The 21495-nt window shown below is 40.6% G+C and overlaps 1 protein-coding gene across 1 annotated transcript; it reads left to right on the top strand.

Moving 5' to 3' along the window:
- Positions 1–878: 878 nt before the first annotated feature.
- LOC128733766 (MAP kinase-activated protein kinase 2) lies at positions 879–18270 on the top strand. The gene is made up of 8 exons (XM_053827544.1): positions 879–1271; positions 2319–2688; positions 3816–3955; positions 4271–4335; positions 4870–5152; positions 16000–16210; positions 16283–16411; positions 16479–18270. The coding sequence occupies exons 2-8, from the start codon at positions 2482–2484 to the stop codon at positions 16560–16562; spliced, it is 1119 nt and encodes a 372-aa protein (XP_053683519.1). The 5' UTR covers positions 879–1271; positions 2319–2481; the 3' UTR covers positions 16563–18270.
- Positions 18271–21495: the final 3225 nt, after the last annotated feature.

Genomic DNA, 21495 nt, shown 5'->3' with positions numbered 1-21495 from the left:
GAACCAACACGATACCGCGAATACAACGCATTTCGCAGTGAGTCAGGTAACACAGTAGGACAGGACGTGCCATGTGTCAACCGCGACGTTGACCCAAAATTGTGGCGACAATGTCAAAATTGGAATGATAATTATCTGTCAGTGTCATTCCAATCGAGCAAACGACCTATCCAACGCGTATGCAGGAAAGAGAAAGAATAACCTTGGAAAACCCGCATTGCATACATTTGGGATGACATGTCGCCACTCTGTATATAGTCACTTTACACTAAATATAACGTATACTTAAACGTTATATTTCAAGTGCCAGTAGTACGCAATAATAATTGTATTGTAGAACTGAATTGTTATTTATGCAACTTTTTGTTTTGCAAGTTAAATGCAATAACAAAAGCACAACATATAAAAAATCGTTTGTTATATGATATTAGCTGCATATGCGTTATAAACGAATAAAATGTATATGGTTGCGTCTTTTTTCAATAACACGTATATTCACAGTGAGTCAGGTAAAACAGTAGGAAAAATTTAATTCGGAATCACAGGGAATCCAAGACACTTTTAAACATTACCGTCTCTGGTAGATATTTCAATTCTGGCTTTAGTTTTCAAAAGGTCGCAAAATGCATGTAAAAGGGTTGATTATGCGACCTTTTGAAAACTAAAGCCAGAATTGGCCTCTTTGATGAAAATGCTGAAAATCAGTGATTATTAATTTAATCGATTCAGTCAGGCAGAAATAAGCGTGCATATAGGGTTTTTATTTCGCTTTTCTTTCTCGCGGTTTTCGCTTTTTCGTTCGTCCTTTTAAACTTTGCGTTCAGAAATGTCATCTGACCTGAGCGATCCGTCAGTCTTCGTCTTCGTATCGTCGGTCGCTTTGATGGTTCGGAACTCTCTCGGTTGGTGCGTGTGCATGCGTGTAGTAGCTGTTTGTGAAAAATTCCCATATTCCGTATACGCGTTGAATATTCAATCGTAATTCGTTTGCTCTGCTCTTTACGTATAGTTTTATTCGGGTAACATATGTTTTAACTGCAGCGTTTTATTCGTGTTGTTAAGTTTTCGTGTACTGTCCAGAAAACTGGCAAGGAATTTATACAGCTCAAAAGTGCAGGATTCTGACCGAGTGTAAAGTGACGACGACGTGATCGATGACGAAATTGCCACTTGCTACAAAATCACTTACGGCAAAAGTTAATCGAAAATATTGTAAAATCATTACATAAATGCAAGTGCGTTATTGTTATTGCGTTTACGGTTACCACTAGGTGAGATGGATTACTGCTTTGGTTAATCGGATAAAACAAAAAAAAAGATAAAAGCACTGCGAAAGCATTCTGTTCTGTCTGCGCCCCCGAGACCCGACAAAAGATCATAATCAATTTGCTCACTGCTCTGCTCGGGTCTGCTAGCCAAGCATAATCACGATATACAAATTGAATTTGCTGTGAATCGTTTGTTTTAGTTGTGTTCGTGTTCCGTGCTCTGTTTGGTTCGAGACCAAACGGTTCCTGCAGCTTAGTTGTTTACCGAAAAAGAGACCTTGCTTCTTGAGATTGTGATTGATCCAAAATATATGTTGAGCTGAGGCACAAAATACTGCTAATTTTTGCAGAAAAGTTTGGACTAACATTATCGTCAGTTTAGGATTAGTATATAGATTCCACATAAAATCTGTGACGTCATTTTTAATTGTGTTGCAGATAAAAGTAAACTATATAAACATGTAATACCAGCTATAGATTGCATAAATTGTTTATCTTTCCATATTCATGCTCCGTCGCACGTGTGACGTTATATTACAGTGTATTTGCGTGTATGACACAATTTACTGTATAATGTTTTCCTTTGAGAGCAGAGAGCAAAAGAAAAGTTAATGTCTGAAATAAGATAGCATAGAAAACAGTTGTACTAGTAAATAATCTACTACATGCATTACTGAATGCCTGAAGCATAACGAGGGCCGTGACTGGTGAAACAATAATGCCATGAGTTTTATAGAGGACAGTTGAGGCAATTAGTGTAAATGCAGTCTTGTTGCTGCAGACAGGAAATTTCGAATGACACACACGTCCCCAATACGATGTGTGGGTCGTAGGCTTGCTGTTATATAACTTCCTTCCCTGGAGTCAAGATTCGTGTGAGAGTTATGACGGCAGTTTTGTTTAAACACAAGCGATAAAAACTCTGTCACGCGTTTATGTGCTCGCCTATCTACTTGCCTTTCACTCTCAACTGAGCTCAGACAGAAAACAACAATGACTGCGGACAACTACTGCTAAAAATTTTATCATTTTCGGGTTTACCCCAAACAGGCAAAGGTTCTCGCAGTGTACAGAACGATCAAAAGCCGACAAAACGGATCAAAAAGTAGAGGACGATAGCAGTTGCAACGTCAGTGAGAACAGTAGCAGCAGCGGCAGCGGCAACGTCAACAAAGGCTGCGGTGGTGGCGAAAGTCGCAAGCGAAAGTTAGCCATGTACAAGATGCCAGAAATCAAACCGATTCCGATGCAGACCCAGCAACATCTACCCCAGGGAGGAGGTGGACCGAACGGTCGTCAGCCGAAGTCTACTCCGATCACAGAGGATTACGAAATTTCCAACACGGTCCTGGGGCTTGGCATCAACGGCAAAGTAGTGCAATGCACCAGCAAGAAAACGGGCAGCAAGTACGCGCTTAAGGTAAGTGGCGTTTATTTATCGTAGGCTGCTAATGACTAACCAACCATCGGAATTCGCGTAAAGTAATCCGGGTGTTTGAGGGCAGCGCACGAGGCAAGGCTAGCGCTTAGTCACCGGTTAGTTTGTTGGCAAAATAAAATAAACAAACGAAAATGGTAGTGCATCGATTCACATTCACTGTTTCTAGCAGGGTAATGTTGAAAAAATTTGCTTTGTTTAAAGCTCTACTATACATAGTAAAGGATATTTTAAAAATATTTTAATTCGGACACTATTTACTCTAACTGTTTGCGCCTTACGACTTTGTAGCTTGACCGAAATGATTTCCAAATACAGTCCGCAAATGCAAACACAATCAACATAATTAAATGTCAATTATTTTGTCGCCTTCAGTCGTATTTGTAGCAGACTAGAGGCTACCTGTGTGGCGACCGGGGAATATTGCGTCGATGACATGTAATGTAGGTACTTTTGTTCCATATTATGCAGTTCGAAATTGAATTGCAAATCAACCGAACCGCAAATGTTTTCTTCATCCCCCCCGCGGGCAATGTTAGACGCATTACGGTTGTTGACGCGTGTCGCAGATAGCCTATACGTTAAGCAGATTGCAGTATGTGACCGTAATGATCTGAATTATATCGTGTTTAAATTGCTTTATGAAATGGGGTGTGCGGGGTAAAATCCACTGCTTAAGGCTATCCGAAGTGTCACATAGGAAAAAGTTACCATTTTACCTTGTAGTGCAGTTCAACTGTTTGTGTAGGGCGTTAGACACTCGTTCGAATGCTAATTGCTTCATAAGTATTATAATGAATTAATGGCGTACGCAATTTTTAAACCCACACATTTTAAAACTGCAATTAACGAGTGTAACAGATATTATCGGCCTTTGCTTAAGTATGTGTAAAGTACAGAAAATTCGATTCGACAACACGTTCCATTGAGATTGACGATGGTGAAGTTTTGTCTCATTATTTCGACACTATTCCTCACAATCCAGTGAGTCCAGTTAGTGACTGAGATAAATCTCACGAATACAGCTGCCTAGCTGTTCATAAAATCACGGCAGCCGGCAAATCTCATGATATTTAATTGCTTCTTGTTTTTTTTTGTTTGTTACACAGGTGCTGCACGATAATGCTAAGGCCCGGCGTGAGGTGGAGCTACACTGGAGGGCAAGCGGTTGCCGCAATATTGTAAACATCATCGATGTCTACGAGAATAGCTACAGTGGAAACCGATGTCTGCTGGTCGTCATGGAATGGTAATAACATATTCAACTAACGAAACGTTAGATACGCATGATTACTTTTTTGTCTGGAAATGGGAATTTTCTATAACCGGTTAAAGCCAGTTTTTAGATTACTAGATACAAGGCAAAAACGGCAGCATCGTCCTTGCATGCACCATTTCGCAACGTTGAAAAGATAGGCAAGACGATGATTTATGAAATGTTATGAAATCCACCCAAATAATAGTTAGCAGTTTGATTTCCGCTTTATCCGATGAATGAATACTTGCTGTTCAAATTGGATGCAAAGACTTGAAAACCCATTTTCATTTTATATTTTTCTTTCAGCATGGAAGGAGGTGAACTTTTCCAGCGTATTCAAGAACGACAGGATGGTCCATTCACTGAAAGAGGTAAACTCAACTACTAATTAATTTATGTAAGATTTTCTTACGGCTATTCGGTTTAACACAAATTCCTTTTCGTTTGCCGAGCGAAAATGGTACCTACCATGTATAGGGCATAGAAAGTTTTAAAGGCAGAGCAAAGCATTTAACGTGGTCGTTTGTTTACATTTTAACCTACATTTGAATGAACCATGTTGGCGTTGCTAACAAAGTACCATTCTGGAATGTAGATTGTCGACAGACGGCTCACGCAGGCCAAACCAAACTAGTTTATCTGTAACACCCTACCTTCCACGATATTTTAACTCCTATCGCAACGATAACCTATATGTAGTTTACACATTCCTAAATTATTACCTCTCGGGAATATTTACCCTACATCTTCTCATAGGTGTTTTTCTTTTACTTTTTCTCGTTTTTCTTCTCACTACACTACATTTGCGCCCCGAACCGTCTTATCTAAATGTCCTTCCTTTGAACCTTTCCCATCCCTCTGTTACCGGTCCCTTCTCTCTCTTCCCTTTTACGAGTGAAACACAGAGGCCGCTCAGATCATGCATGAAATTTGTGTCGCTGTCAAGTACTTGCACGATTCCAATATCGCACACCGGGACCTTAAGCCGGAGAACTTGCTGTACGCTTCGCCCCACCCGAACGCACTCCTGAAACTGACCGATTTTGGCTTCTCGAAGGAAACGTTCGTCAAGGACACGCTGCAGACGCCCTGCTACACACCGTACTACGTCGCCCCGGAGGTGCTCGGTCCGGAGAAGTACGACAAGAGCTGTGATATCTGGTCGCTGGGTGTGATTATGTACATTCTGTGAGTATTACATTAAACAGGTCATAACGAAAATTATGCATTCGTATCGGGACGTGTTTATTTTTTAAAAATTGTGGGGGGGCTTTACAAAAAAAAATCGGAAATAGCCTAACCTTAAGCAGTTTATTCAAGAAATGGGAAATTATTTTCAGTTAAAAGCTATTTAGGTTGAAATTGAGTGTACTTCATTTGACAAAAAATCGAATTGAAACAAAAGCAGACAAATGTTAAAATATTGCCTCTTAGTTCGCATCGAAGTACGTTGTGTGTTCGAATCTCGGCTGGGAGAGGCTGTAAAAGTCCATAGGATCGAGCCTCTTCGAGACGCGGCCAGGGTCGAAACACTGGCTCCTGGCATAGTCGAAACAAATAAAAGACGCTGACTTTCTCTTACCTTCGCAGCATACAAAAAGAGACTGGTCTCATTTGTTGAATGAGAATGTTTCAAGCAAGCGCCAGCTGAAGTTGGTGACTGTTTCAAGTGACGACAACTGAAAGCCAGGCACGAACACGATTTGTCGATGTTGACTAAGTTAAATATTACATGCGTTATATTGTAGGAAATGTTACTCAAATTCAATTCAAGTTCCTGACCTTCTACTGAATGTTTTATATGAAAGTGAAAACTTTAAAACCAATCGTCATGCTGACGTGAGACCTCTTTTACTGACGCAGATTAAAGCCAGCTTTGAAGCGAAGCGGTGTTGCTTCAGTTGAAACCGAAACTTCATTGCTTCATTTTCGAGTGCCACTTTGCAATTGGAAGTGATGTCGGGTCCTGCTCTAAGCTGATGGCTGTGAAATTTAAAAAAAAGTCGTAGGGCAAGCCGAATGAATTTCCTTTGTGCTCGTTCGATGCGCAAGTTCCATGTTAACTGCTGAGGACACCATACAATACTACAGGCTTCAAGCAGTGGCCGAACCAGAGCACAATACAAGGATTTGAGGCAATGCGGATCATTGAAATTTCGTCCAGTTTTAGAAATGAATCCCAGTTGACGCATTGCCTTCGAAATAATCGATTCACGGTGTAGGTCGAATGTTAGCTTAGTATCAAGTAACACACCACGGTCGCTAATGTGGTCTACTCTGCGCAGCTCAGACCCCTCAATCTGAAAGTTGAATAGAATCGGACTTTTAATACGGTAAAAACTTATCACCTCACATTTTGCCACACTTAGTGTGAGCCAGTTTCGTTTACACCAATCAACAAATGTATCGAGTAGTTCTTGCAGGCGGCGACAATCATCAGTTTTTCCAATAGGTAGAAACAATTTCAAGTCATCAGCGTACGCAAGTCTGCATCCGATGTCCAATAGCAACGTGACGTCGTTGAAAAACAGTGAAAAAAGTAGTGTTCCAATGTTACTACCTTGCGGAACACCCGAGATATTAGTAAATTGCGCAGAAATACACGTGCCAAGCTTCACGCGCAATACCCTGTCACGCAAGTACGAGCTGAGCCATTGCACTAGTTGTTGGGATGCACCGAGTCGAAAAAGTTTACGCAATAATATTGAATGGTCGATCCGATCAAAAACTGCCTTCAAGTCCGTGTAGATTGCGTCCACTTGCTTCTTATTCTCTATTTGCGAAATACAGGTAGAGGTAAACTCCATTAAATTCGTACAAACGGAACGATCAGGCATGAAGCCATGCTGAGCTGAAGATATGTAGTTTTTTGTACGAGACAACATCATTCTGATAACAATTGTTTCGAACAATTTTGACGCGACAGACAAATTAGTAATTCCGCGATAGTTTCTAACGTTCCGGCGGTCGCCTGTTTTATACACTGGAAACATAAACTACTCCTTCCAAATATTCGGGAATTTAGCTTGTTCGAACTACAGCTAAACTACAGCTGGGATGCCATCAGGCACCGCAGAGAAGGAACGCTTCAGTTTTGTTGCAGTGGTTATTATCATGTCAGCAGTAAATTCAAACACACACAAGTTGACCAAATCAGCTGGAACGTATGAAGCAGCGGTTTGTGCATCCTGATCAGACTAGGGCTGTCTAACCGGTAGTACCGGTAGTACCGAAACCGGTAATACCGGCCAATTTTTGGATACCGAAATACCGGTTTTGAAAAGGCAGAAAACCGGTATTTTCGGTATTTTTCTTCTCTTGGGATTTCTTCAAAACTTCGAATAAAAAATATCTGATGTAATATCAGAAAATAATAAGATTCGAAAATTCGTCAAAAATAGCGTACTATTAATGCTGAAGACGGTTCTTAATGTGAAAGAACTATTCAAAACATTGATTTAAATGTAACTAGCGATGAAGAGTTTGAATCAATCAAATAATTGATACTTTTGGACTTTGGACTTTGGCGTATGTTTTGGACTTGTTTAAGTAGCTCTGGAACGTTGCTAATCAGGCCGTATTAGGCAGACGTTGCACGTAGGTAGTAATTCAAGTCATGTTACTTACTTTTCCTGGTGCGAAGTCCTTTATGATTTCACCTGCATAACAATGGTTTGTCAACAAACTCGGTGGTTGGCTGTCCGTCTCCAATTTCTCGAATGCCCCACACTTTCCAGGTCTTGCTTCACTTGGTCTAACCATCGGGCAGGCTACGCATATTTACATATGGTGCCAGGCGAATTCGAGGCAAACGCCATTTTTGCGGACTTGTTGGCCGGCATTCCCACAACATGTCCACCTTTGTAACCTTCTAGCTTTAGCAACTTTCTGGATCCTGGGTTCGCCGAAGAGCTCGTGATTCATCCTTCTCCTTCATACACCGTTTTCATATTCACCGCCAAAAATGGTCCTAAGACTTTCAAGTCACCGTCGAGCACTGTTCACGTTTCGTGCCCGTAAAGGACTACCGGTCTTATTAGCGCGTGTACATTAGTCGTGTTCAAGATGCATAAGAATGTAAGAATACGTCTGCGTATGTTATCCGTTAGCCGTTGTTATCCGACGTCATCAACGACTCAAGGTATACAAATTCGTCCACCATCTCGAACTCATCTCCGTCGACTACCACTATTGCCTATGTGAGCACGATCACGCTCGATTCTTCCTGCTAACAGATACTTCATTTTAGACGTATTCACACTAATCCAACCTTAAATGCTACACGTTTCTGTTTGTTACTGATACTGCTCAGCAACCGCCTGGAATGTCCTTCCGATATTGTCTACATCGTCAACAGATGAATTGGCTAGATGTATTGAAGGTCGTGCCCCGCATGTTAAAACCCGCGTACATAACACCTTCCAGCGCGATGTTCAATTCTTGTTGGAACAACTTGAAATTGAAATTTTCGGAATCGCTTTCTTGAGCAATTTTGACGTCAAAGAATTTGTAAGTATAGACTTTAACAAATTTGGAAGACTTCAAGAGCTACATTGATTAGTCAAACTGACAAAATCTTAAAGTGGTTAATTGCAACTGCGACTAATGGGATTGATTAGGTTTGTTGATGATGGAAAAATTTAAGAACTTGGTAGGAACCAAATGCACTCATTCTACCATCAGTGAATGCAACATAGATCATTAGATCATTAGGCAAGTTATGTCTGATGAAATTCTGCTTTGCTAAGCAGAAATTTTTAAATTTACCTTCCAAAAATAAAGGTTTATACTGGAAAGTACCAACATTTTCTTTCACTCGGAAAATTTTGTCAATACCGGTATTTTACCGGTATTACCAGTATTTTGTGAGCCAATACCGAAATACCGGTTTTCACCAAAAGTGTCCAATACCGACACCCCTAGATCAGACGCTGTTTCATTGACGAACACAGATGAGAAAAAGTTGGCGAACAGCTCACACATTCGATGCCATCTCACCAACATCGTTATACTCAAGTAAAGCCCTCCAATCAATAGAAAGCAAGTACTGATTAACCACTAAGTTGCACTATTTAGGGCTCGCAAAAAATACCGCCGAGCAAATAAAGAAAGCAAAGAAATTGTTCCACGCATTATGCGTTTTCCTACGGAAGTATACTTTACTTTAACCCATTTCCTCCCAGCGTTGCGAAAACGCAACGCACTTTCATTCGTTTCTAGAGAAGGCCCGTTTGAAGATATCAATTTGGACTCTGAGAAACAAAGAAAGATTGGAAAAAAATCTAATCGAACTGTTTTTGCTCAAAGGTCAGATGTTACATGTAACATAATTAGAGCTGTGACAAAACAACAGATTTTGCTATTTTGCTATTTTGCTGATGGCAAAATGTTATAAGAAATCAAGGCTGTCAGAACGATATTTTATTTCATGGAATTTTTCCAACAAGCGCGTGATATTTTATGTTCAGCGCTAAAACATTACTTCCTTTCGACACAATTTAATAGTTTGTGGGAGTTTTATAACCAAAAGCTGTTTTGTAGCTGTGGAATGGAGGGGTGCCCATCTTGCCCCGGGTGCTCATCTTGCCCCGGGTCCCCCTCACACTATGTCCGAAGGTACTTATTATTTAAATTACATGCACCTCAGATTTCTCTTCACAGGATGTTAGTATTAATCATAACAATTAATTTAGAGAAGGTCTTAAAATATTCTAGCTTGGGTTTTTTGAAAAATTCAATTTTCAAGGTTATTTAGGGGTCATCCCCTCAAGAGATCATATCCGTTGTAATCGACCACCTCCAATTTCAACCAATTTTGGTATAATTGCCTATTCCAACCCAACATTTAATTTCTCAAAGTTTTGTATGGATTGAACAATCCCCCTTGCAGTGACATGCAGTGAAAAATTAGTATTTTCGAAAATCTGAGAAAAATGGAGAAGCGTCACTGCAAGGGGGATTGATCAATCCGTACAAAACTTTGGGAAAATTAATGTGGGATCAGAATGAGCAATTATACCAAATTTGGTTGAAATCGGAGATGGTCGAGTACAACGGATATGATCATTTGAGAGGGGTTGACCCCTAAATAACCTTGAAAATTGAATTTTTCAAGAAACCCAAGATAGAATGTTTTAAGACCTTCTCTAAATTAATTGTTTTGTTTAATACTAACATCCTGTGAAGAGAAATCTGAGGTGCATGTAAGTTAAATAATAAGTGCCTTCGGACATAGCGTGCCCCTACCCTTAACGCCCAGCGTTGCGTTTTCGCAACGTAGCGTTGCGGGATACAAGGTCAAAATTAAAATACATGTCAGCGGCTTTTTCTTAGTTTACCTAAAAGAGAATTTTCCTGAAAGTTTCAACTTTCTATCCCTGCTGGGAAAAGTGTGGGGCTTAATGGGTTAAGGTAGGATAACCAGTTCCCGTTCCAGCTCCAGCGCTTATATTCAAGTAGGGGGATTAGGGGCATAATGAGCACACGGGGCGAAATGGGCACCCCTCTTTTCTACGAAAGTACGCATTTTGTAATATCGTATGGCATGCCAAACACTGCTGTAGGTACTACAGTATCTATTGATCAAAAAATGAGTGATCTCTCCTTTTAAAACACGGAGTTATATTAAAAAACTCAACTTGGTTCTCAGACGCTGAAAAAGTTATAATTTTGGTGCACTACCAAATAAGCTTTTACGTCCATTTAGATATTTTAAACTATCAAGTGCACACTGCAACATGATGTATATATTGTATCTCAAATTTCACCTTCATTGAAGTTTTGATTTTATACTATAATTAGTGTAAAAACCCATTTTTACTTTAACTACTTGACTGGGGGCGAAATGGGCACCCTCAGGTGGGGTGAAACGAGCACTATGTCGCATTAACTAACCTGTCAGTTTCTTTGTTTATCGCGTCAATGCATGTTTACAGTGATGGTATGAATATGCCAAAGGAATCCGGAAGATATAGTTGGTCAAAAAAGGTCTTGTAAGCGGCCTTGACCACTGTAAAGCGAGACGGAATATCCACAAAACAAGTCGCCAAGTACTACGGCATTCTGCGGCAGACGTTAGCTCGGTATGTGACGCGATACGAACGGCAATCTCGGGACAGGAGGTGGGCCCAATTGATTCCTTCAAAACTGTGTTCGCTCCCGCTGCAGAACAAGAGCTGGTGGACCATATTTTGCATATGGAGGTTCGATGCTACGGTATTACTACCCGTGAAATCAGAAGCCTCGCATACCAGCTGGCAGAGAGAAACGGAAAAGCTTATGTCTTCAACACCAAAACACAGCTAACCTAAGCGGCACCCGAAATATTCTTTGTGTGCTCCAGAGGCAACCTTCGCGACTGAATTGGCTTTAAGCGACTAGCGGTCGATAGTTTTTTCGACGTTTTGACATGTTCTGTATTTGTGTATGTATGGGTGTGTATGTGTATGAGTATATGTGTATGTATGTGTGTATGTATGTGTATATGTATGTGTGTGAGTGTGTGTATGTGTGTGTGTGTGGTTGTTGTAGTTGTATACACCTTCCAATCATGTGTTTATAAGGGTGCTCATTATGCCCCAGGGGGTGCTCATTGTGCCCCACACACTGACTAATTTTTAGTTTTTGAAGCATGAATTCAAATTGCAATTTTCGTTATCATGTGAATTATTTTTCAATTTGTTAACAGTATGCCTTTAATTATCGATAGTGAATGTATGTTTTGCAATGACGACACTTTAAAAATTCAGTCATTTTGGATGCTTAAATCAGCCAACAAGTTAGGGTGCTCATTATGCCCCTAATACCCCTAGTTACTTATAGTATGGAGCTCTCCATCATACTCAAGTGCACCCGAGATGATTCACGTTCGACGGAGTATGAGACGTTAGCGAAGCTCTCTGTAAAGATGGTATTGAAGCGATAAGATATACGGTAGCTTAATCAGATGTAACAGATTATAATGCATCCCCGTCGCAACCCAACGAACATACTCATTATGTGGAGTAACCAGGGAGACCTTGTTCCTGGACGGGGCAGCCTGATGGATTCTCTTGATGTAGCACAGCTTTCGAAAGGGAGAACTGGTAACAACAAAATCAGAATAGTACGGCTAAAATGCTTCAAAAATAGTTCAATCACATGGACTCAATTTTGGTTCTTTTGACAGTAACGTCTCAGCCAAGAAAAATCTGAAAAATTTATGCATGGGTCATTTGTAGTATTAGGTATTCTCTACAATATTGCTGAATAAAATTTTGCCGTATCTTTTATATTTTCAATGCTGCTACCCCGTCGGTAGCCAAGTGAACGTTAATTTGGTAACCATTTACCAACAGGTATAGCATTGTAAATACAAAAAATACAACCTAGTTTTATTCAGCAAAATGGTAGATAATAACTAGTTCCAAAAATGTCCCATATGTATTTTTTTCAAATTTCGCTATGCTGAGACGGTACTGTCAAATGAATTAAAATTGAGTTAAAGAGATTATCCCATCCCATCCCTGCCTACACTCAAAAAAATCAGCACGTCAAGTTTACGTGAAAACATAGGTAATTCTCATCCATCACACTTTTCATGTAACATTCACGTGAATTGTTGGTAACTCGCTCTCATACTAACCAGTTTACGTGCGATCCCGGTAAGTTGTATACATTTTCCCATTAACTAGTACATGAAGCTCACGTAAGTTGCTGTACAGAAGTTTACATGATTTTTCACGTGGATGCGACGTGCAGATTATTTTGAGTGTACAAAGCCGCTGGTAAAGACCGCCTACCGCAGAGCTTTCTATTGTGCGTTTCAATCTATTGTGACATAGCATAACACCACCTACAAGGTACTCTCCCAGATCCTGTTATGGCGGCTGTCACCGATTGCACAAGGTTTCGTAGGGAATCACTAGCCAACCCTCATGGGGATTTGCGTCACTACGGACCAAAACCATCCGATAGTACATGCAGAAATGTCGGGAGTGATACGTGCCCACGCATCACATCTTTATTGATTTCAAAGCAGCATACGATAAAGTCAATCGTTAATGATAATGCATGAACACGCTCTTCCGTACAAACGGACGCGACTGATCGAACTTTTGAGACAAGGTAACCTGCATACTGGTCAACATCGCTCTTGAAAGGGTGATTCGACGAGAGGCACGATTTTCACCCAGGGTAACCACTCCTAGGTAACCACTCCTAGTAACAACTCCTAGGCTTTGCAGATGACTTTGATATCACAGCCAGGAACTTTGCGACAGCGAAAGCTATCTACGCCAGACTGAAAGCGGAGTCTAGGAAGATTGGGCTGAAAATAAACGGCGTAGAACACCAAATACATTAAAGGAAGAAGCTCAAAGGAAACAAACGCATGCCTCCTTAGGGCGGTAACCGTTGACGGCGACGAACGAGAAGTAGAGGTCCTAGACGAACTAGCAGTTTTAGATGAATTCGTGTATTTGGGATCGTTAAACCGCCCAGTTAGCTTCGAGGTACGTTGCTGGTCTGCCGTGTAAATAAGTCTTCAGTGTATACAAAACCCTTATCAGATCGGTGGTTCTTTATGGACTTGAAGTTGTGACGGTGCTTACGGAGGGCCCTTGCCGTGGCCGATCGGAAGGTGCTGCGAACGTTATTTGGCGGAGTACAAACTAAAAGTGGAAAGTGGTGGAGGCGTATGAATAACGAGCTACAGGCACTGCTTAGAGAGATTCCCCTCGTACACCTAGTGAAAGTCGGTAGGCTAATGTGGGCCGGATACAACGACGAAAATAGTTCTCTTCAATAGCTCTACCGGCACTAAGAACAGCGGGACTCAACGTGCAAGATGACTAGACCAGGTCGAAAGCGATTTGCGACTTCTGAGACGACGACGATATTGGGAATATATTGTTATTGGTGAACAAAGATGTTTTTTATTTTTTTTTGTTCAGATAATATTTTGTCTGGATAGCTAAGAAAATTTATTTACATTTTCAAATAAAAATATTTACTCTGCGGTGTTTGGCTGCGGAAACATGAATATTTGAAGTAAATGAATAACAAAAAATGCTAACATGTAATGTTTATCACTAAAGTTAAATTAGCGAACAAGAACAACCTATTTCGAAATTTTCGTGTTATTTTTCGTGAAATGCTGAGTTAATTTTCTTGCGTCTTCATGCAAAAGTTTGGTTCGAAAGTTAACACTCTTGAAATGAGCCAAGTTTAAAGAAATCGGAAAATTGCTCTTGGAGTTTTTTTTTTGGCAAAATAATGTTTTTATTGAGCCACGGTTTGCTTCACTGTTGTATTTTGTACAACGCCTGTGGAACGTAAAGTTTATCTCGGTATATCTCGAGATTTTTGCAATAAAGAAAATTACTGTTTTTAGCCGGGTTTATCCGCAAACTAAGATCTTTCAATCGGTGGATGAAGTTTGATAAGATTTTCGCCAAGTGGCGTCAGTATTCGAGTGAATTCTGTTCTGTTTTAGCATGCCTATGAATCTAAGTTGGCGCGAGGAACGAAAGGTTAATAAAATAATAAAACTATGTTCGTATTCTCGGTTTATTTTGCACGACAATTTTCAGAAATAATTGCACTTCGAATAACACCTCCCAAGTCCAATTATATATCGGTCAGTAGATTCCATAATCTGTCACTTTGTTTCAAATCAACTGCCGTCACAACAGTGTCCAATATCCCGCTCACCATCTTGACGCTTGACGTGGAGCCATCAAGGATGTCAATGTCATGTATTCGCCCAACCCCTTTCCATGGAATACCATGTTTAACCATCATTCGCCATAACTCATTTCGTTTCACTAAATTGTATGCTGCCTCGAAATCTAGAATTAGATGATGGGTTGTTTGCTAACAAAAGATTCCTCTAGTAGCATCAATTTATTATGCTGAGTTGAAGAGCTTTATGCCTCGATAACTGCTGCATTTTAGTGAAAGGCTTTTGTTGCAGGCAGGGTTTCTCTTCGGACTATACCAGTGACGCGATGGAATGCATAATATAGCCGGTCCCGAATTCAAAAAGCACGTCAGGAATACCGCCCTTTCCAGCTGTGTGCCGTTATTTAGCTCTCTCGCTGGTTTCTTTAGCTCGTCCCTAGTCGGTGGACCACAGATTGTTTATCATCCTCAACTTATCTTGTCCTTCTGATCTTGAGCTCCGATCGACGTTCTTCACCATTCATAAGCACATTGAAATATCATTTCCAACGCCGCTGCCTGACCTCTTGGTAATTAGGTTCCCTTCTCTGCTATTGAACAAAACAGGAATTGGCACGGTCCAATTTCTGCTTCCGTTCATTGTTTGGTGTCTAGTGGACCTACTTTCCTATCCGTACTTATCCGTAACTCGCTAGTACTCTGAGACAAACCACTGATGTTACTTGTAGTATCATGCTGTGCCATCGATCCGTGAGTACTCTTCAGTAGCACCCTCTGCTGGTAATCACTAGACATACAGCTATATTGTCCTAATTGGTGTCGATTTGTGAGGCACTCGGGAGCGAAACTTACTGCTATGAGATAGTGATCATCGTTTTGCTCACGGAAGGTCCTATTGTCCGAAAGTATCGTCCAGCGCGGACTGAGTTGGCCGAAGAGCGCAAGGTAATCGACAGTTGGAAGTAATTCTTCGATGAGCATCTCATTGGCGATACAACGAAAGTATGAGATCCACAATCGATAGTAGTAATAGTAGCTTCGGGGGTCTGAGGAAGCCAAGGATAGAGTTGCCGGCTAGCATCGGTAGATCTACAATTTGACAGGGTGGAGACTATAATTTTACTGACAGAAGACGTACGAGTACTTGCCATTTTCGAACGAAAATTGTAGAAAAGTACAAACGTAAACGGAGAGTGGCGTAAGCGCATGAGTCACGAATTACAGGCCTTGGTTAAAGAGAAAATTATTTCACATACAAGTAATCTGATATGCCATTGAGGTCGCTAGAAATTTCACTTCATGATGCTAACGTACTTGAATATTCGCACACTGACATTACCTAGCAATGCGATTGAGTTATTCGATCTCCGCAGGCTGTGTGGATTCCCTCCTTTCTACAGTAATCACGGTTTGGCGATCTCACCCGGAATGAAAACGCGCATCCGAACCGGCCAGTACGATTTTCCTAACCCGGAATGGCAGAACGTGAGCCAGGCTGCCAAAGACCTCATCAAGGGCATGCTTAGCGTTGAACCGGAGAAACGACTAACCATCGATCAGGTCATGCGAAACCCTTGGGTTCGGGTGAGTGACAACGAGGCTTGTTTCTGCGTTAAAATGGGATGCTAACGGTGGGGTTGTTTTCTTTTTTTTAAGCTTTACACAGAAGTTCCTCAGACGCCACTGCACACGGGACGTGTCCTAAAGGAGGGTGAGGAAACCTGGCCAGAGGTTCAGGAGGAAATGACGCGATCACTCGCTAATATGCGCGTGGATTATGATCAGGTAGCGCACCGGCCAATCTTTGTAACACTTACTGTAACCGTTTGTTTAATTTTTTCCTCAATTCTAGATGCACATCAAAAATTTGGACAGCTCGAATAATGCGCTTCTAAACAAACGAAGAAAACGGGGCGAAGATAAGGTGAAGAAGTAATTTTATTGAAAGGAATGCAGCTTTGACGTTTTACTACACCTGTTCAACATTTCCATCGAAAAATAAGCCTAAAAAATCATTCGGCGATAATAGCAACAGCAGCAGTTTGTGCGCATTACACACGTTGATAAATGAAAAAAAAAAAGCATGCAGGAGAAAGTCGACGATTATGACGTTATTTGTCATGTTATGCCCTATCGCAGTACTTCATCATGGCTCGGAGCAGTCTACCGCGGGAAGGAAAAGTTACAGACGGGCGATAGTTACAAATAGCGTAATGTAAATGCATATATACAGAATTATTAGGTATGTTTAGACGGCATTGTTTGAGTAGCATACAGTTAACGATCAGAAAAGATGTGTTGAAAGGTATTCCGAGCAGTGAAGGAAAGCTCAAAACTTGTCACTAGTTTAATGTGAATACCCAGTGCGTGATAACTATTATATGTATGGTACGGTAGTAGTGTTTTAAGCAGCGCAATCAAATGGCCAAACGTGTTTTTTTTTCGAGAATAGCAACAGCTATAAATACGAGCGACGGTTTTAAGTTCATGATATGGACAAAAATGTTCTATTTTCACTTTATGACGTATTTTAAATTTTTGTTACTTACTAGATTCGCAAACCACAAAGACGTAGCAAACCTAAGTTAAGTTTTATAACAGAACAATTAGAAACTAAGACGACGGTGCTTTAATTTGCCCGCTCACAGTTCAGTAAAAATAGCATCACTACTATTGATTTTAATTTCTAATTTTAAACATACAATCAAAATAATGTTAATTTCACTCGATTGCGATTGAAGACAGGTTATAATGGGAGTTGGAATAGTATATCGTTCCATGCCAAACTTACATAGACATGTAATAATCAGTCCTAACACAACGTATGTCAATGAGCTGGAGTAACATGAAACCAACAAGTCTGTACACAATTTATTTTTCTTGGCAAATGAGGACGTTGGAAGGCGAGAATGAGGAAAAATCATACACGATAGAATGGCAACGAATTTCTCATTTTCAATTACACTGAGAAAAGAACATAGAAGTTATTTAAATCAAAATATTTTACCGTCACAGACAATGTTTGAACGAAAGAGTTTGTAAGAGTTCAAAAACGCCCTATTAGAAGATAACATGTAAGTCCATCCAATTTTGACACATAAAACATTGCATTGCATAGAACTTGAGAGAATTACTAGTAATGAACCTACTTAAATATACCTGGCTGGGAAGCGCGAGCTTAGCTTAAGCTTGTTAATTTTTTTAATCAAAAATACCGTAGATATAATAACCACGCAATCAGTTGTGACCATCCATCGATTACGCTCCCGCAATGTGGCGTGGAGACGATGTAAAGATGTATTTATTTCGCATTTCCCATTAGTTTACTTATCACTTCCATACAAAAAAAAAGAAAAGAACAGGGTTGTGACGCCCCTCCCATATTAGTTGAAGGCGAATGCCATAGCAGCATGTACTAAGTTATTAAAAAATAGGAAACCTTTGAAAGGTCGGCTTAGCTGTAAAAAGAAAACATGATAGCAACTTAAGAACGACACGCAAAAAAAAAAATGGGATGGAACTTTCCGATATGCCAATAAAAACCATCGTATACATCACGCTAGTTGACTGGTTGAAACAGTGCAAACTCATGTTCGTTTTAGGTTTCCTTCCAAAGGTTACGGAAATATATTGTTGAATCTATACTAGAGAAGATTATCGGTGGTACCGGTCTTGATTTTTCGTTTGCCCGATGACATTCAAAGGTTTGTGCTACGTGTTGTTTCTGATTCAGATATGATTCATTTATGATATTGATAGTGTTTATTCAGGTATGATTCAGTTCGAGTGATCCTCGAAATTTTCACTAAACGGTCCCCAGTCAAATTTACAGATGGTCCAGTCAAATTTGCGGAATATCTCATCATTGTTTTATCACCCTTATTCTCGTTTGTTTTCGTTCGAAAGAATAGCCAGTTTGTATTCTTGTCTGCGTTCGAAACGAGTTTGAATTAAACTTAAAATTGAACCAAAGAAGCAAAACCTTGGGCTTAAATGTCTTCCAAAAACTTGACCTTTCTATACCGACAGACTGCGCAGCTTGCCGTTAGAGTATAGGACACTTACGGGGCTAGTGCAAGAATCTGACTCTATCTAGCAGTACCACCGATCCGAGACTTGTATCTCGAAGTTAACTGGGCAGGCCGAAATCTTGAACCAAAAACTTTTTTTTCCTTTTTTTTGGGTTGACCAGCTGGTCGCTTAATAGCGTATAAAACTCTGCGCTGGGCCCTTTTTGTGATGTCAAAGTATCAGAGAGACCTCAAATATCAGACCTATCTGACGAGACAGGCACTTGCGCCCACTAAAACATAGGCAGAGCCCCAAGCATAGTCGGCTCACCTATGCCAGGAGACAGCGGTGATCCGACCCTGCGCGGACCCTTCGAGCTGATTCGGAGATCCCTCTGCCAAAGGCCAGCGTTTTACAATTTACGGCGTTAAATTTATGCATCTATGGGATGACTATGACAGCACATGATTATAAGATGATATGAAAAATGCAGGGGCTAGAATGCGGGGAAATAGGACGAGGTTACTTATCTTAATCATGGAATCACGGTCGGGCTTTCTCCGTGTCGTGTCGTGGCCGGGTTTTGAGTTGATGACACTCTCGTTGACTCGGGATTGGATTTTACGTTAATTCGAAAATGAGAAGATAGAACGATGTTCTTGATGACTCGCGTTGGGATTTTCATGTTAACCGAAAATGAGAATGTAAAATGAGTTGTGATTAGTGATGATACTTGGTACTTTTGATAAGCTAGTGCCTGTTTGACCAGGCAAGAGAAAAAACTACAAGGTATACAGCCCTAAGGGTTGTACGAAAGGGTGACGTAGGACTGTGTCATATAATACTCATTACATTGATAACATGTTTTAATCGATGAAGTATAACTTTATGTCTGATCATTAGATCAAAGACTAATGCAAACTGCATTTATGGCATATGCATATTTGAGTATCTGTGAGTATCATTGTTTGAGTGTTTATTTGTAAAAGAAGAGCGAAATATTCTGATTTAATTCTTCATTGAATCAATGGTGGTTTAGAAAAAAACCTTTTGAAATTGTTTGGTGGCCCTGAAAAGAACTATGTTTGAGCTGATAGCACTTCTTAAAAATCTGTACTATAATTACTGTTGCCAATATATAGATGGGTGTCGTTATTCGGTCCTTTAGACTCTAGGATGATGGTTGCTCGCTAATACAGGAGTGATAGGAAATACCAAATCACTGTAAAGTAGAAATGGATTAGTTTTATCAAAATACTGACCGTCTGTCAGTGCGATCGTGCGATAAATGAGCAGACGGCGAACCTAGTGTGCTATTTTATAGTCACGGGCACTGCCGTTGCTACTTGTAAGCTAGTGTAGGTGTGGGGAAACCAGATCGGCTGCTGCTGCTGCTCAAATAATTATCCGAATGGAACGTTAACCATTTAGAAAGTGTAGAAAAATCTTTCCACTCTTCAATTACTATAGTACTTATGAGAACTGTTTAAGACCACTATGGCCTGCTGCTGAATTTGCTGCCCGTCAGTCGATCCGTTTCCATTTGCCTTCAGTGTTGGTTTGCGATAATTGCCATTGAAACTGCCGCCAAAATGCCATCGGGTATGCCTCGAATTGCCATTAATTGCCGCAAAAGTCCTTGGATTTGCATCCAATTGCCGGTGTTGCCGCCAAAATGCCATCGTTTTTACCTCCAATTGCTGTCGGTGTTGCCGCCAAATGCCGTTGGTTTCGCCACCAATAGCCGTCGATGATAAATACTGACCGTCCGTCAGTGCGATCGTGCGATAAATGAGCAGGAGGCGAACCAAGTGTACCATTTTATAGTCACTGGCACTGCCGCTGCTACTTGTAAGCTAGTGTAGGTGGTGGAGGAAACCATATCGGCTGCTGCTGCTTAAATGATTGTCCGACACTGATTGAGCAAGCTATCGAACAATTTCGCATGTCTGCGATGGGGATAATGCAAAATGTAACGTAAAGTGCATCGTGTGGGATTCACGTTGGCCATTGCCCGCTGATTCCGCTTGTCTTCGGGGTCGGTGTTGCCGTCAATAGCCATCGATGTTGCCAATTGGATTGGGAAAGGGGTGTAGCTTACAAAGTGGTCTCAAAGGTTATCATTTGGATCCAAATCCTTTGGTGTATCTAATTGTCGTCCGTGCCTGTGAAGCTAGGCGATCACAAGGGAAATGTATGGGAAAATTCGACCTTAAAACTTTACACACATTTTCACTATTTAGCGTATCAAAAATTATTATTAATATGTTACTATAAAATTGTTGGACATTTTATCTATCCAACGACATATTAACTGTTATGTTTCGTTCAGTAGTATAGTAGCTATTAGCGTTTGAAATATTTCATTCAAACGTTACACTTCTATTTCTCGTTTTTACAAAGTGCTACCCAGTCCCAGTATAGTAAACAAAGACGTAGTCCTACGTCAAAAAGTAAAACAAAGAATCGGTGGGTGCTTTTATTTCGTTGTAGTTGCGTAATGTAATTATTCAGTTTTCCTCGGAGATTCCAGATTCGTCGGTGAACCCTTCAAACTGTGACGGCAGGAATGAGCTGTCCGAACTATCGTCGTCGTCTTCTGATTCGCCCATTTCGTATTCCGATTCCAGTGCGTTTTTGTTTAGTGACTGAGTCAAAGTCTTGTACTTTGATCTGTCTTCCGCTCATGCCACGCCTTAATTGGAATTCCGCTCCTCTCTATATCTTGTCTGATGTTGTTCCTGCAAGAGGGCGCCGGCCTGCCCCTTTTCTTTTGTGTTGGTATTCTATGCTCCAGGGCCTTTTTCAGGATACCGTCGTCCTCTTAGTCTTAGTCTCGCTACTCTAATTTTATTGTT

Source organism: Sabethes cyaneus, chromosome 2 (genome assembly GCF_943734655.1).
Source record: "Sabethes cyaneus chromosome 2, idSabCyanKW18_F2, whole genome shotgun sequence".
Lineage (NCBI taxonomy): Eukaryota > Metazoa > Arthropoda > Insecta > Diptera > Culicidae > Sabethes > Sabethes cyaneus.
The sequence above is the reverse complement of the archived record's forward strand: the minus strand, read 5'-3'. Positions and strand labels throughout refer to the sequence as shown.

What these genes read in the sequence shown, in the direction of transcription:
- LOC128733766 (XM_053827544.1), top strand. Translation starts at nt 2,482, where the DNA reads ATGTACAAGATGCCAGAAATCAAACCGATTCCGATGCAGACCCAGCAA. An exon ending in CTGCTGGTCGTCATGGAATG is followed by an intron (nt 3,956 to 4,270) that starts GTAATAACATAT and finishes TTTTTCTTTCAG; the next exon opens with CATGGAAGGAGGTGAACTTT. An exon ending in TGCGAAACCCTTGGGTTCGG is followed by an intron (nt 16,211 to 16,282) that starts GTGAGTGACAAC and finishes CTTTTTTTTAAG; the next exon opens with CTTTACACAGAAGTTCCTCA.